Source organism: Haliotis asinina, chromosome 4, assembly GCF_037392515.1.
Source record: "Haliotis asinina isolate JCU_RB_2024 chromosome 4, JCU_Hal_asi_v2, whole genome shotgun sequence".
NCBI classification, from domain to species: domain Eukaryota; kingdom Metazoa; phylum Mollusca; class Gastropoda; order Lepetellida; family Haliotidae; genus Haliotis; species Haliotis asinina.
The window spans coordinates 50715760-50729794 of NC_090283.1; the positions used below are offsets into that span (position 1 = coordinate 50715760).

The window sequence follows — 14035 nt, forward strand, 5'->3', positions numbered from 1 at the left end:
GTGTAAGATGATAATATTAAGGGGGGTCACCCATTTTAGATTTCGTTCTGGGGAGGTACGGGGGTGTCATATATTTTATACATATGTTCTTGGACGTGGGTCATTGACTTTCTACATGACAAAGAGGGTCACTTACTTTGTACATCAATTTTAGGGGGGTCATTCACATTGTACATGCAACTCCATAGAAATCTTCATCTACCCCACTAGCCTTAAAATATGAACAGTCCCTAAGGTTGTGACATAATTTATTCTGTGTAATCTGTTTTATAAGATAATCCCTGTAACTCAAACCATCAAAACAAGATAAGTCCATAATCACAAGTAATCCGGCAAAAATCAGAAAATCAAACTATTTTGTGTAATACTAAGCAAACAAGGACAAACAGCGGGCATGGAACACGACAATGAAGACAGTTGTGGCACTGACATCAGTGACTGTGGTTTCATGCCACTTTTAGCAATATTCCAGCAATATCACTTCAGGGGACACCAGGAATGGGCTTTACACATTGTACCTATGTGGGGATTCAAACCCAGTCTTTAGCATGACAAGCAACTGTTTTAACCATAAAGCTACCCTAATCCTTCTACACAGATATAAGACTCTGTATTCTTCTATTGCAAATGGGTTGAACCAACTAGTAGAGTCTTCAAGGAGCAAGAGGCATCCCTGGAGAAAATGAAATCTGAAAGCTGTCCCTGTCTAAATAGACACCACATTTTCTAAATCCCAACTCTAATACCACAGACAGGACAAGGATATACTACAACAAATACAAACGTTAAATCTCTGATAATAGTGATTAAAAATATTTTCTTATACTTCAGAAGACAAAACTCCATAACCCATCATAAAATCTTGAACATTTCATCATTAGAACGCTTCCACCTCATCAGGTTCCAGAGGCTGTGCTGTCTCAAACACAAGAGATGTCACCCAGGGGCCCGTTTCACAAAACTCTGGCAAGCCTAAGATCTCGTAACTTTTCTCACAGCATTTGGACCTCCTATGTTACATACAGTATGCCAGGTACAAGAGCTACGAGAAAAGTTACGAGATCTTAGGCTTGCGACAGTTTTGTGAAACAGGCCCCTGGTAATCAGGTCAATTGCTATCATTCTAATCCTTATTAATGTCTACTGAAAATATATTGAACTTACTGTGAGACAATTTCCGTAACAAAGGATACACAAGTCAAAACACACAAAACGTGAACATTTCTGGAATCAATTATGAAAGTTTATGAGATATCATTTATATGCATAAGATTGACTGTGTTTAGTATTACACCATTTCGAGCAATATTCCAGCAATATCGCAGCAGGGAACACTAGAAACGAGCTTCACACATTCAGAGATGCCAACCCCAAAGTGTTACAAATAGTAGTTTCAACATTCAAAATTGGTAGTTTGACCATAAAATATGTAGTCAACTAAATATACAAAATAATGATGAATTCTGAGAAAAAATTAGTGTCAGTGCATTTGATGAATGGAATGTAGGTGAAGTCCAAATATGTATTTCATCGTTGAAAGTACATGTTTTTGTCTATACAGTGGAAGCTGTCTAAACCGGCACTCACCAGGACTGAAGATATAATCCGGTTTAGACAAAGTGCTGGATTGTAGAGCTGATGGTAAACGTACCACCCATGGATGGGAGCTGAGATTTTATGCTGGTGTTGACAACTTGAGGGATTGGACAAATACCGCTTTTGGCAGCTTCTACTGTATGAATTTTATTGCATTTTGTTCAAATTTCAGAGGATTTCTAGTGGAATCGTACTGGCATAGTTTGAAGTTAAAATTCGTAGCAACTACAATAAAATAGTAGAGGTTGGCATCTCTGCACACTGCACCCATGAGGACAACTGAACCTAACATGACAAACTTTAATCAATAGGCTACCCAACTCATTATGAATATGATAAATTCTCTACACACACATAAATATGATGTACAAAGTAGTGTGTCTTTTTTAATTATTCAATTTGTCTTCTAGAGAAATTAAAGAAGATACAGAACTCAGCTTTTCAAACAAAAGTACAATATGCAGTCACACAGGAGACATCACATGAACAGAAAAGAAAATTTTATATACACTTGTTCTGTACTCTCTCAGTGGTTGTCAGTGACTGATTTGGGTTCATTTAGAGCTAATCAGAAACTAGTTCAGAGGACGAACTGCTCACCTGCTACAAATATTGGTGTACATAACTGACACTGAACATGTGAAATCTTAAGTTCCATTCAATCATTACCTTGTTAATTATTACCTCTCAAAAAATACTGAAAACTTTAAATTAGGTTTTCTCGATGATGATGATTATGGAAGGGATAAACTAAACTGATTTCTAAATTTGAAATGTGGAGGTTCAATTAAGCACTAGCGACATAGCTCTGTGAGACATAGAACAATTCACAACTACATCCACGAAGACTTTGCAGTGTCTGAGCACAACTCAAAACTAAATAGTCGAATCCCAGTTTTGAGAAGACCCCTGTCATTTTGGTAAGTCAATGAAAGGAGGTCCATACATCACTTGTGAGAATAACAATGGAATAGATACTTCGTTTTCCTTTACAGAGCTCCAGATAAGGGCCGTATTTAGGTACGTACAATAAAAGATATGCTGGTCACAGCAGGATATTATTTAGGAAACGTAGTAGATATGCACCAAAGCAATGGTGTACGGTTTTAAAATCCTTTATAGACGTATTTACCTGAAGAAAGTGTTGTTATATTGTTTATTGACCTGTATACACAAGAGTAGCAATGTGGTGGGACATACATGAAACAAAACACAAGATTACTGATACACCATTAAATTCCATTCAGTACACTAAATGTACTCTTACATTCTTCCAGTACACCTGCATTGACAAAATAAGGAGTATGTACTCATGATGTTGAATAATCATCTGGAGCCCTGCCTTTAGTTTCAAGGGTTAGTTTTTAACTATACATCAGTAATTGAGCATTCAGTGATGTATCATGATCTATAATGCTGCCATGTTAACGTGACTTGTCCACGTTTTCATTCAATTCTCAAATAGCATGAAAAGAGTTTTTTGCCGCGTTAACTCATTAAATACACTTACCCTGACAAAATGCAGACGACCAAACCCCAGATCACTATATCTACTACGACCAAATTCCATGCCCCTGCATCTAGGACCTTCCTGACTGACCATCTCAACATTTTATCAGCAAGAAATATATACTTAAGATAAAAGTCAGAAAATGAAGCAACTTACAATTCAAAGTACCACTAAAACAAAACATGATGTTCATTATCAATTCAGTCCTGCTTCAGGATCATGGAAACAACACAGGTTCTTTACCTACAAACAAATCTCCTTACGGACAACTTCCTTGTTCTGTATACGCAACATTTAGACATGGAGTCTAATGTCACATAAACGGTATACAGAAGTTGTTTATCGTCCTCATTCTTCATCTTCTTAATTTCTAGAAAGCCAAACAAAGAAGAAATCTCCTTCCATCCAAATAGAAGCAGAGGTGGAACAGCACATGTAAACCAGAAATATACACAGTGGTAACATATCACAAGTGACTGTGAAGAGTGATTCAGGGGAGGTAATTGTATCAGATATGTAACCACTAGACAATGCTCCAGTCCCAAAAGTATCCCAGTGGTGTGTGCTGTGTTACTGATTGAATGAGCAAGTATGGTTTTGTGCTGTTTTAGCAATGTTCCAGCAATATCACAGCAGGAACAGCAGTGTTGTTTTCCGAATCAGCTGTACATCACTTTGATACTGCAACGTGGACCATCGCATATGACATGACTGTACAAGAACATTATCTACAATCACCAAGGTGTTCCTCCAGCATCAGCTGTCAGCCTGGATCAGGCGCTGGTTTTGGTTGGCTGTTCTGTATTGCTGGTCTCGGGAGCCTTCTTCGGAACTTTCTCAGTGACACGACGGAACTCTAAATGCAGCCCACCAGTTGTGTGTCCGGACATTCTGTCAAAGTTGATCTCACTTCTGAAAAGACATTTACAGAATAGTCAGTGTGGGAGTTTCGCCATATTCCAGCAGGGGACACAAGAAATGAGTTTTACATATTACACCCATGTGAAAAATGGGACCCAGGTGTTGTCAAATGTTGATTTATGAGACCTTCCATCAGTAAACATTTCAAGACACTTTTGTAAAAGCCTTTTCACTGGCTTTTCAGCAGGTCTTAAAAAATGCCTCAGATAAAAAATAATCCAATTGAAAACACTTTATAATGTCTCGCTAATACTACAGAATTAACTGAAACTGAATCCACGAGTAGGCTAGAATGATTTGATAAGTCTAGTCACCTCAGCTCTTGTTCCATGATCACTTGAATATTCATTTGGTAGATATAATAAATTCATGACAGAGACAGCACAAGTCACACAATCACACATCACATAGACACCAAAAGTCACACAATCACACATGACACAGACACCACAAGTCACACAATCACACATGACACAGACGCCACATGTCACACAATCACACATAAAGCATAAACTGAAATCCTACTCAAGCTGAGAATGACTTGCCTTGTCTTGGTTATCTTATCCTCCAAATCCCTACATGGAGAATCGAACCTGGGTCTTCTGCTTAATGAACGGTCATCTACATTTTTGATCCATTATCATTTTATAAGTTATTCAGTTCACATAATATTTACACATTCATGACACGATGTGAGCCAAGACTAACAATGCTACAATGCAATCAGCATTAAGACCTATTCCATGTCCTAAGAAGCCAAAAGGACTTGAAAAAAAATCTCATCTTTTACTTACTCTCTTTCTGCCATTGTAAAGGTGTACTTCCTCGCCTTCAGGTAGACTGCATACTTGTCCTCAATCTTACTGCTCTCATCAATGTCTAGCCAAGCACTGCCCCGTTGCTGCGTCGTCCGACACTGCCATTTCAGCTTGGTCTCCATCTCAACATCATTATCCTCCTCTTTCTCAACCTCGCCTTCACCCGACACAACAGACTGTGCCCGTGGAGGAAGTCTGGTATGGCTGCCTCTTTTGCTCATCATCATCGACCGTTTCAATGCTTTAAAAATTTCTTCTTTGGGATTCTTCTCACTTACAGACATTCCATAACGTTCCAAAATAGCAGCAGGCTGACTATGACTTATATCATGGCGGAAGCGACATTTCTTATCCTCCAATTTACAAAACCCAAGAATGTAATCTTCACATATATGCAAGAAGGGGCAGGTGTTGTTTCTGGAATTCTTACACCCCCAGAATGTGTTGTAAAATCTGCACACCACTGGCAATGTTGTGCGGTTCCGGTACTTCAAATTCAGAAGAACTTTTTGAGCTAGACGTGGTGGAAACTTGTGAAGAAGAGACTTTCTCAAAATGTACTTGTTATACTTTGAGTCCATATCATGACCAAACAAACATCTTTTACCAGTATCTACAATGTCACATTTGCTGAGCACAAAATATCGACAAACATGAAGAGACTTGCATCTCCCTTTACAAGATGAAGCTTTTGTTGAATGAGACAGACACAATCGTAGCGTTGGTGTGGCAGTAACAGTCACATGATCATCCTTGTCTTCTGTCATCTCCTCAGCAGCTTCTCCCACTTCTTCTTCATCTTTGGACTTTGTCACCTCATCTTCTGTTTCAGAATTTCGTTTCTCAGTTTCCATGTCCTGGGTTGAACTTCCAGGCTCTTCTTTGTCCTCTGTCTGTTCTTCCTCCTGTTCTGCTGATGCTTCATTATTATCTTCTTTCACTGCTTCTTCCGCTTCTGCTTCTTCCGCTTCTGCCTCTGCTTCTTCTGCTTCTGCTGCATCTGCTTCTTCCGTTTCTTTCTTCTCCTGCTCCTTCTCTTCCTCCTCCTCCACTTTCTCCTCTGCCTTCCCTTCTTCCATTGGTGTTTCTGCAGACTCATCCTTAGCATCCATTTCAGCCTCTTCAGACACTGTCGTCACAAGGAATACGCTTTTGTATTTCAGGAGAAATTCCTTCAGATTTGTGGAATTGTTGAAAACAGCCACATCTTTCATGATCAACTCTAGTCGTAACACATTTAGTGTGCAGGTGCCTTCAAGATTTTCAAAGAGCACCAACAAAATACTGCTGGCAAGGTCATCAAGGTTGTTCTTCTCCATCTTGGCGATGTCTTCCTCTGTCGGTGGACTCACTTCCTCTGTCAGGGTACTTGATACCTTGTTTTCATCCATCTTTTGATCACCTTCCTCATCTTTGCTTGTTTCTTCTTTTTCTTCACCTTCTTCATCATCATCATCAATCCCACTCCATTCTGAACTGGAAGGGTCATCATTATTTCTCTCTTGATGCTCATGATGTCTACGTCGATATGGACGGGCATGGTAGTTATCATCCCTCCGTAGCTGATAACCTCCTCTACCTCTCCCTCTTCTCTGATAATCTCCCTGCCACTTGTAATCATCACGACGTTGAACACTATCCCGCCGTTCATAACGTCCCCTTCCCTTCCGACTCATCGGCTCATCCCGATAATTACCTCGCCTCTGAAAACCGTCAGACTCTCTTCTTGGTCCATGGCTGTCATAGCTTCTCCTCCTGTCTACATGTCTCTGTCGTGAGTACTCATAGTCATCGTTTCGATTATGACTGTCGTGACCACCCCGCCTGTCATCCATCCAGTCATCGTCATCATACTGCTGGCTCTTTCGTGAGTAGTACTGAGTTTCCATGTCATACCTCTTGTCATACAAGAGGTCATGGTAGTCCGACCTGCTGTCGTAGTCATCACGCCTCCTTCGCTTATTTGGGGATCTTTCATAGTACAGGCCGTCATCACAGTCATCGTAACTGTCATCATCATAGCGAGGACCCCTCCTGCTATCTTCTGGATATCCTGAAACAATGACAATCTCCCTCTGATTAGCTTCGAAAAAGGAAAGGAATATAATATTACTTTAAGTTGCCAACTACTGTAAACCAGGAAATTTTTGCATTGATAAAATTTTGCGATTGACCAGTCAATACCATAAATGTGATGATAAAATTTTGAGAGTTGTAAGACTTTGATCAATATACTCACTTTGCTTTTTTATGTTATGGCAGCAACAACACTGAAGCGTCACTTCACATATGGTGATCGCTTTCTGTTCTTTTGTAATGCCATGCAAGCGATACATAAGTACTGTTAATAGTGGGCCCGATTGCTATTGTTTTGTTGTTTGCCCATGCACTTCCAAGAAGTGGGTGATTTTTGGAGTAGGAGCATTCATTTGTAACATGTCATTGTATGTTGAGAGCCTTGGAGGCAAATAGCATAGCAGCTTTAAATAAATGCGACACAATAAACATCGCATTTTTCAAATTAATTTATCGCCTGCAAAAATTTCCTGGTTTACAGTATTTCACATTCTGGAAGAGGGGTGCGATCAATAAAAACACATCATGCTGATGAGGAAAAATAAATTGTGTGCCACTTAAATTACATCATTCCCAAGGTTTTTAGGAGTGATTAAGTGAACGAGTGGGTGGGTGAGGGGGTTTTGGGTGAGTGAGTGAGTGAGTGAGTGAGCAATCGAGCAAGTGTAGTTTTATGCCACTTTTACCACATAGTACTTATGTTGGGAATCAAACCTGGGTCTCCAGCAGCACAAGACAAAGCTTTACCCATAAGGCTACGCCCCCAACCCCCTTTATAAGAATACATATATTAAAAGACTCATAGCTTTTTTAAAGGCATATCTGGTTTTAAACCATACCTGAAAAATTCATCTCCATTCAAAATGCCAATCCATAACCAAGTCAGCCTACAGTACTAAATCCTAATTTTGGCAGCACTTATCAGAGTACAAAGCAGCAGGGGTGTGACTACACAGAAAATTCACGATACGATATATATCGCGATATCATGGAACGATACAATATAATTCGATTAACAGCATGCGATGCTATCTTTAGATATTTTCTTAAAAAACGTGTATTTAGACATCAAAAAACAGTGTAAATTTGGTGAGTGAGTGAGTGAGTTTAGTTTTACGCCGCACTCAGCAATATTCCAGCTATATGGCAGCGGTCTGTAAATAATCGAGTCTGGACCAGACAATCCAGTGATCAACAACATGAGCATCGATCTGCGCAATTGGGAACCGATGACATGTGTCGACCAAGTCAGCGAGCCTGACCACCCGATCCCGTTAGTCGCCTCTTACGACAAGCTGAGTCGCCTTTTATGGCAAGCATGGGTTGCTGAAGGCCTATTCTACCCCGGGACCTTCACGGGTCGTGTAAATTTGGACATAACCATCAATTTCAAATGAAAATTAACAATTATAACGTCATTGATACATGTCACAATATGAAAAAAGTATTGATACATTTATCATCCGATAAAGTATCATGATTATCGATACTATGATCTTCAGCTCTACAGAGCAGTAACAGCTTAAATAGTCCTTACTTTAACTATTTGTTCATTTGTTTGTACTGAGCAATATTCAAACTACCAGTATATTTTGGCTGCCTGTGAAAATCAAGTCTGGTCAAGTCAACCCTGTATAAAATTGTACGCAACTCTTAATATCATCAGTGTATAAGGTCAAGCAATGAAACAAGTCACAAAATCTGACTATCCGACGCATTTGCTCACCTTTTATGTCCTGCATACAACTATGAGTCCCCTATTAACAAGTGAATGTGCATAAAAAACACTTTAGTACCTTGCTAATTCATTCTGTGATGTGTATCCCAAAAACAACAAAGAACCAATGGATCAGTTTCACACACAATAATTACCGTAGAGTGACTCTGATCCCCTGAAAAGTTCTTCGATCAGCAAAAGATACAGTTAATCAAGTGACAGAATCAGAGAAGCATCCTTCAGTGTAAGGAAAGCCAGGTTTATGGATGTCAATGTCTTTAATGTGAATAACATGACGTTTCTGAGCGTATTCTTGTTTACTTTTCAAATGCCCTTCAAAGATTTGATCCTTAAGTTTGTTACAGCCTTACACCTAAAAATAAATTGGTCTGAGTGATTAATATAGGTTCAACCTACCTCTTCCACAGGATATATGATTGGACTGTCTCCAGTCACCACAGTAACATATAAATACATTGTCACCCTACTTCTTTCATAGGAAAGATAATTAGACTGTCTTCTGTCAACATAACATATAGATACAAATTCAATCTAACTCTTCCATTGGATGAATGACTGGAGTGTCCATAGGCACCATGGTAACATACAAATACAGCTTCAACCTACCTCTTCGATAGGAAGAATGACCAGACTGTCTCCGGTCGTCACGGTAACGCCTGTCCATGATGTCAGGTGTGAGCAGCAACTGTATGTTTAGAGCACACAAAGTTTGTCCATCTGGAATACGAAATTGTTTAAAATTAATTACTGACATTCAGACTAAGCATGACACATATATATATATATGCATGCATATACATCACATCTAAAGAGAGACATATTCAGCCACTAGTGCTGTGAATTGGTCCCAAACTGTATGCCATGAAGGACTATAGGCTGTTTAGTTTGTTTGTTTTTTAGTTTGTTTGTTTGTTTGTTTACTATGATTTTCTAATGAAATTGTTTGCATTTTTACAGTGTTCTGGAATACTGGGCATAACAATGAGTGAGTGAGTTTAGTTTTACCCACAATATTCCTGCTATATGTGGTAAAGTGGAAGGAGAATATTGAAAGGTATTTAAAATGTTTTGCTCCAGAAAGAAACACTACCACCGAATTCATTTGAAGTTGCCATGAGTGAGTGTGTGAGTTAAGTTTTACGCCGCACTCAGCAATATTCCTGCTATATGGTGTCAGTCTGTAAATAATCCTGCCCGGACCAGACAATCCAGTGATCAACTGCATAAGCACCGATCTGCACAACTGGGAACTGATGCCGTGTGTCAACCAAGTCAGCGAGCCCGACCACCCGATCATGTTAGTCACCTCTTACAACAAGCATAGCTGCTTTTTGTGGCAAGCATGGGTTGCTGAAGACCTATTCTACGCCGGACCTTCTCAGGTCAACAAAATAATGGCGCTGAAAGAAGCAACTGATGAATTATGAACAATGATGAAAATAATTACAATACTGTTAAACATATACTGTAAACACTGCAAAAAACAAGCTGGGTTCCAAATCACTCATAACTCACTCATCACTGTATTTTCAATTATACTTGAATACAAATAAAACAAATAAATTATGAACAGATCTGACACAAAACATGACTATGTAAATAACAAACTCATAAAACACAGTAATTCTCTACACTGAAGGGTATATATTGAGTTGGTGTCTGTCTCAGGTTATTTCTTTGATGGGCATGTTAGAAGTCAAGGTGATGAAGAATGATGACAATATGTATCCAAATACAACTTCTTTTAGTCTCAGATTCATTAGAATCTACTACTGTCAAAAATTTGCCTTTTACAGAAGAAAGGAAAAGAAGTTGAATATCCATAAAAATTGTAAGCTGTCTTCTTGCCTGAGGTCATGTTTGATTCAAAATACAAACAAATCTAAGTTTAAAATCACTTTCATACATCACAGCAAGAGACACCAGGAAAGAGCTTCACACTTGTGGGGAACTGACATGGTATCACATCACGCAAAAAACTCGGGTTTGTGAGTGAGTGAGTGAGTGAGTGAGAGTTTGGTTTTACGCCGCTTTTAGCAATATTCCAGCGATATCACAGCGGGGGAAACCAGAAAATGATCCTCACACATTGTACCCATGTGGGGAATAGAACCCGGGTCTTCGGCGTGACAAGCGAATGCTTTCACCACTAGGCTACCCCACTGCCCCCTAGGGTTTGTTTCCCCACATGGGTATAATGTGTGAAGCCCATTTCTGGAATCCCCTCTGTGATATTGTTGTAATATTGCAACAAGAGGCATAAAACAAAACTCACTCACTCACTGTATGGAGTTTTTCATGGTATTAAGTACTATTATACATGTACAGGCACAGCATTAAAAGCCTACTTTGATATTCCTGCATTGAAAACAGTGTCACAACACAAAATTAATTAATTTATAATTCACCAAAAAAAGATCTATGCATAAAAATCACAATTTTGAACAAAACAATTTTTTTTCAAAATTGCCCTTCATTTAGCATCCCTTGATACATTTCTGCATGAACACATACATATCTCGACATCTTGGAACGATACAATATAATTTGATTCACATCATGAGATACTATCTTTAGTTATTTTCTTTAAAAACATGTATTTAGGCAACAAATAACTGTGTAAATTTGAACATAATCATCAATTTCAAATGAAAATTAACAATCATAAGGTCGACGATACATATCACAATATGAAAAAAGCATCAAAACATTTATCATCTGTTACAGATGTTATTACATCTGCCTGCTCAGAGCTAGAACCACAAGTCCACAATAAATATCAATGGTCCTTACAGAATTTTACAAATCTTCAACCAGCATACACATGTTAATTTTGAACTCTGGTTATATTGCAAACAGTGGATCTGACAAATTACTAAGAAAGTGTAACCCCAAATGTAACGTGTTACATCTGAACACTTTCTAAACGCAGGGAACAGAATGGGTATGGGTGGAAAAAAAAGGAAAATGGGCTTTTTGGAGTTACATGTAACATATATGACGAATGACACCTTTGTCATCAGATACAAGGAATTCTGCTGATTCACAGAAAATTCTAATCCTTGTAAATGGCATTGTGTATAATCCTACCTTACATTGTTATACCATTGATTTTCTTCCTTACATAATTTACCAGGCAACATATATATTGTTTTCTAGTTCACCTTGCAGTACTGATGTCTGTTTTACCCATATATGTTTTTCAAAATAACATGGATTCGATATTTTGAAAAAAATTGGCATGTGTCTTTCAAATATGAAAAATAAAAATTCACAAAATGAATTGACAGATGCTTTGCAAGATTGTGTTGATATGCATCCTATGAGAATAAATATACTACAATGGCCAGGACACTCATACCCTGTCACAAATGTTATTGTAAATGATCTATCATTGAATGTGCAAACATGATATCAATCATTCCCGATAATAATGCATGTTACAGTTGCCATAATGTAGGTCATGGAAATACGTGCAAATCTGCAGCTTATCACAGTAGCGTTTTTAATTGCCGTTTGCTGTTAATCTATCAGACAATGTAAGCTTCATCATTCCATCTCGTTGTATCAAAAATATCGTTTCACTTCAACAATCAATCATACGACATGTCCAAATAACCACTTGACATTGTTGTTCTGTTCATTTCTGTTTCAAAGCATGCATTCATATTTTTTAATACAGTGCGCTTTTGTTGGACAGCCTGCATGAATTATAGCCCGAATTATACAAAACAACTACGCGTGTATTTTTGGGACATCAGTTGTAAAGTTGAATCGCTAATATGAACTAAATGTTATGAGTTCTCAATTCGCATTCTCAGTTTTAACTTTTCACATGAGTCCCAGACATGGACACGTGTGTCGGATCGTTACCTTGCATGTTGACTGCTATCGTTAAAACTGATGACATTAACGCATATGTTTAAAAACACACTAGTACCTACTCAACCTGTGAAATCGTGCAGAGAACGCAACGTTTCAAATCACAATCGTCGCCGATCGTGGAACCTTTGGATTGAACCAGGGACAGATAACTCTGTTGACGAACTTTCTTGAAAGCTTCCTGTTTCATGATCGAATATTGGATGGATACCGTTGTCCTTATTACGATATGAAAAAAAATATTTATATGAAAAATAAATAGAATACAGTAGGTTATTAACATGGTTATTGTTTTGTTTTTTATCGATTGTGTCTATTTTTTCTTGAACACGTGTTGTGTTCAACTGAAACAATGAAGCCATGCTTGTCCAAGGGAGGCTACTCCTGCCACCTTCCTTTCACGCTTTGCATCTTATCAACTGAGAATATTTCGAAGACCACCGAGGACTCCAACTGCCCGTATTCATGGACGAATATCTTGGATACATTTACCTTACACGTTATATACCCTATTGAAATTTCTTTCTTTTCGAAAGGTGTGTTATTTTTTTTATCTATGTTGTATTTATCCAGGGATACTATATAGAGGTATGGAGTATATGTTGTAGAGTATCCCTGATTTATCTGACGAAAATGTTTCTAGGGATTAATAAAAAAAAAAAGTACCAGAAACGTGACCCGGTGAATAATACTGACACCCCGTGTCATAGGAAGACGCCAAGGTCCGGGAAATCTTCGACAAGCTAAAATTGCATTACATTGCTTATCCAAAACTGTGTTCCACGAGAGATATTGATCTCTTAGGAGATATCGTTTTGACGGTAGATTTTGTACAATGCCCAGACAATGCTATGACGTCGATGTTGTAACATCGCTGCACTGCAAGTCTAATGGCAGCACTGTGTTCAGAGATGTACATTTTTCCTTAATGAAGAGTGAGTTTTGATGATAATAAGATATCTCACTCTCGTCTCTGATATCAAATATATCAACACCAACTGATAAAAGTTAAAATATCCACGGCAACCCTTGGATATTTGTAACTTTATCAACTCGTGTCGATATCATTGATATTAGAAGACACGAGGGTGATATTCTCTATTTACACGGCAGATTTAACAAACGCTAAAGAATGTTCACCCACCTCGACCAGCACAGCTGCCAAAAAATCCAAATTCAAAAATCTAAAAGTCTGATTTTATGGAGCATATATTTAGGGTACGCAAGTTATTTAATATCAGCAACATGCTATGAACACAAACAAAAATACATCGATGAGTGTGCACTTGTTAATACATTGTCCATACGGGAGCCGGTGCTTTCGTAGACTGAACCAGACGGGTGATTTCGAACCAGTCTGGTCTACGAATTCACTGCAAGCCGTCCATACGGGTGTCGTAACCGATAGCATGTAGCATAGGTACAACATTACAGCGATGTCTTATAGCAAAGTCAAGAGTGAATATCCAATATCTTTAAAAACTTATTAAATGT

General features: G+C 38.3%; 1 protein-coding gene across 3 annotated transcripts; it reads right to left on the bottom strand.

Moving 5' to 3' along the window:
* Positions 1 to 3800: 3800 nt before the first annotated feature.
* LOC137281635 (probable serine/threonine-protein kinase kinX) lies at positions 3801 to 12710 on the bottom strand. Of its 3 annotated transcripts, none has more exons than XM_067812997.1 (4): positions 12600 to 12710; positions 9266 to 9376; positions 4822 to 6898; positions 3801 to 4018 (listed from the first exon to the last, which is right to left on the bottom strand). In XM_067812997.1, the coding sequence occupies exons 2-4, from the start codon at positions 9321 to 9323 to the stop codon at positions 3880 to 3882; spliced, it is 2274 nt and encodes a 757-aa protein (XP_067669098.1). In that variant the 5' UTR covers positions 9324 to 9376; positions 12600 to 12710; the 3' UTR covers positions 3801 to 3879. The 3 variants fall into 3 exon arrangements, with proteins under 3 accessions (XP_067669098.1, XP_067669099.1, XP_067669100.1); XM_067812998.1 differs by having other exon boundaries at positions 12604 to 12700; XM_067812999.1 differs by having other exon boundaries at positions 12609 to 12691.
* Positions 12711 to 14035: the final 1325 nt, after the last annotated feature.

Coding starts and splice junctions, on each gene's coding strand:
- LOC137281635 (XM_067812997.1), bottom strand. CDS start 9,323: ATGGACAGGCGTTACCGTGACGACCGGAGACAGTCTGGTCATTCTTCC. Junction 6,899..9,265: donor TCATTCTTCCTATCGAAGAG/GTAGGTTGAAGC, acceptor TCATTGTTTCAG/GATATCCAGAAGATAGCAGG. Junction 4,019..4,821: donor TTTACAATGGCAGAAAGAGA/GTAAGTAAAAGA, acceptor ATGTCTTTTCAG/AAGTGAGATCAACTTTGACA.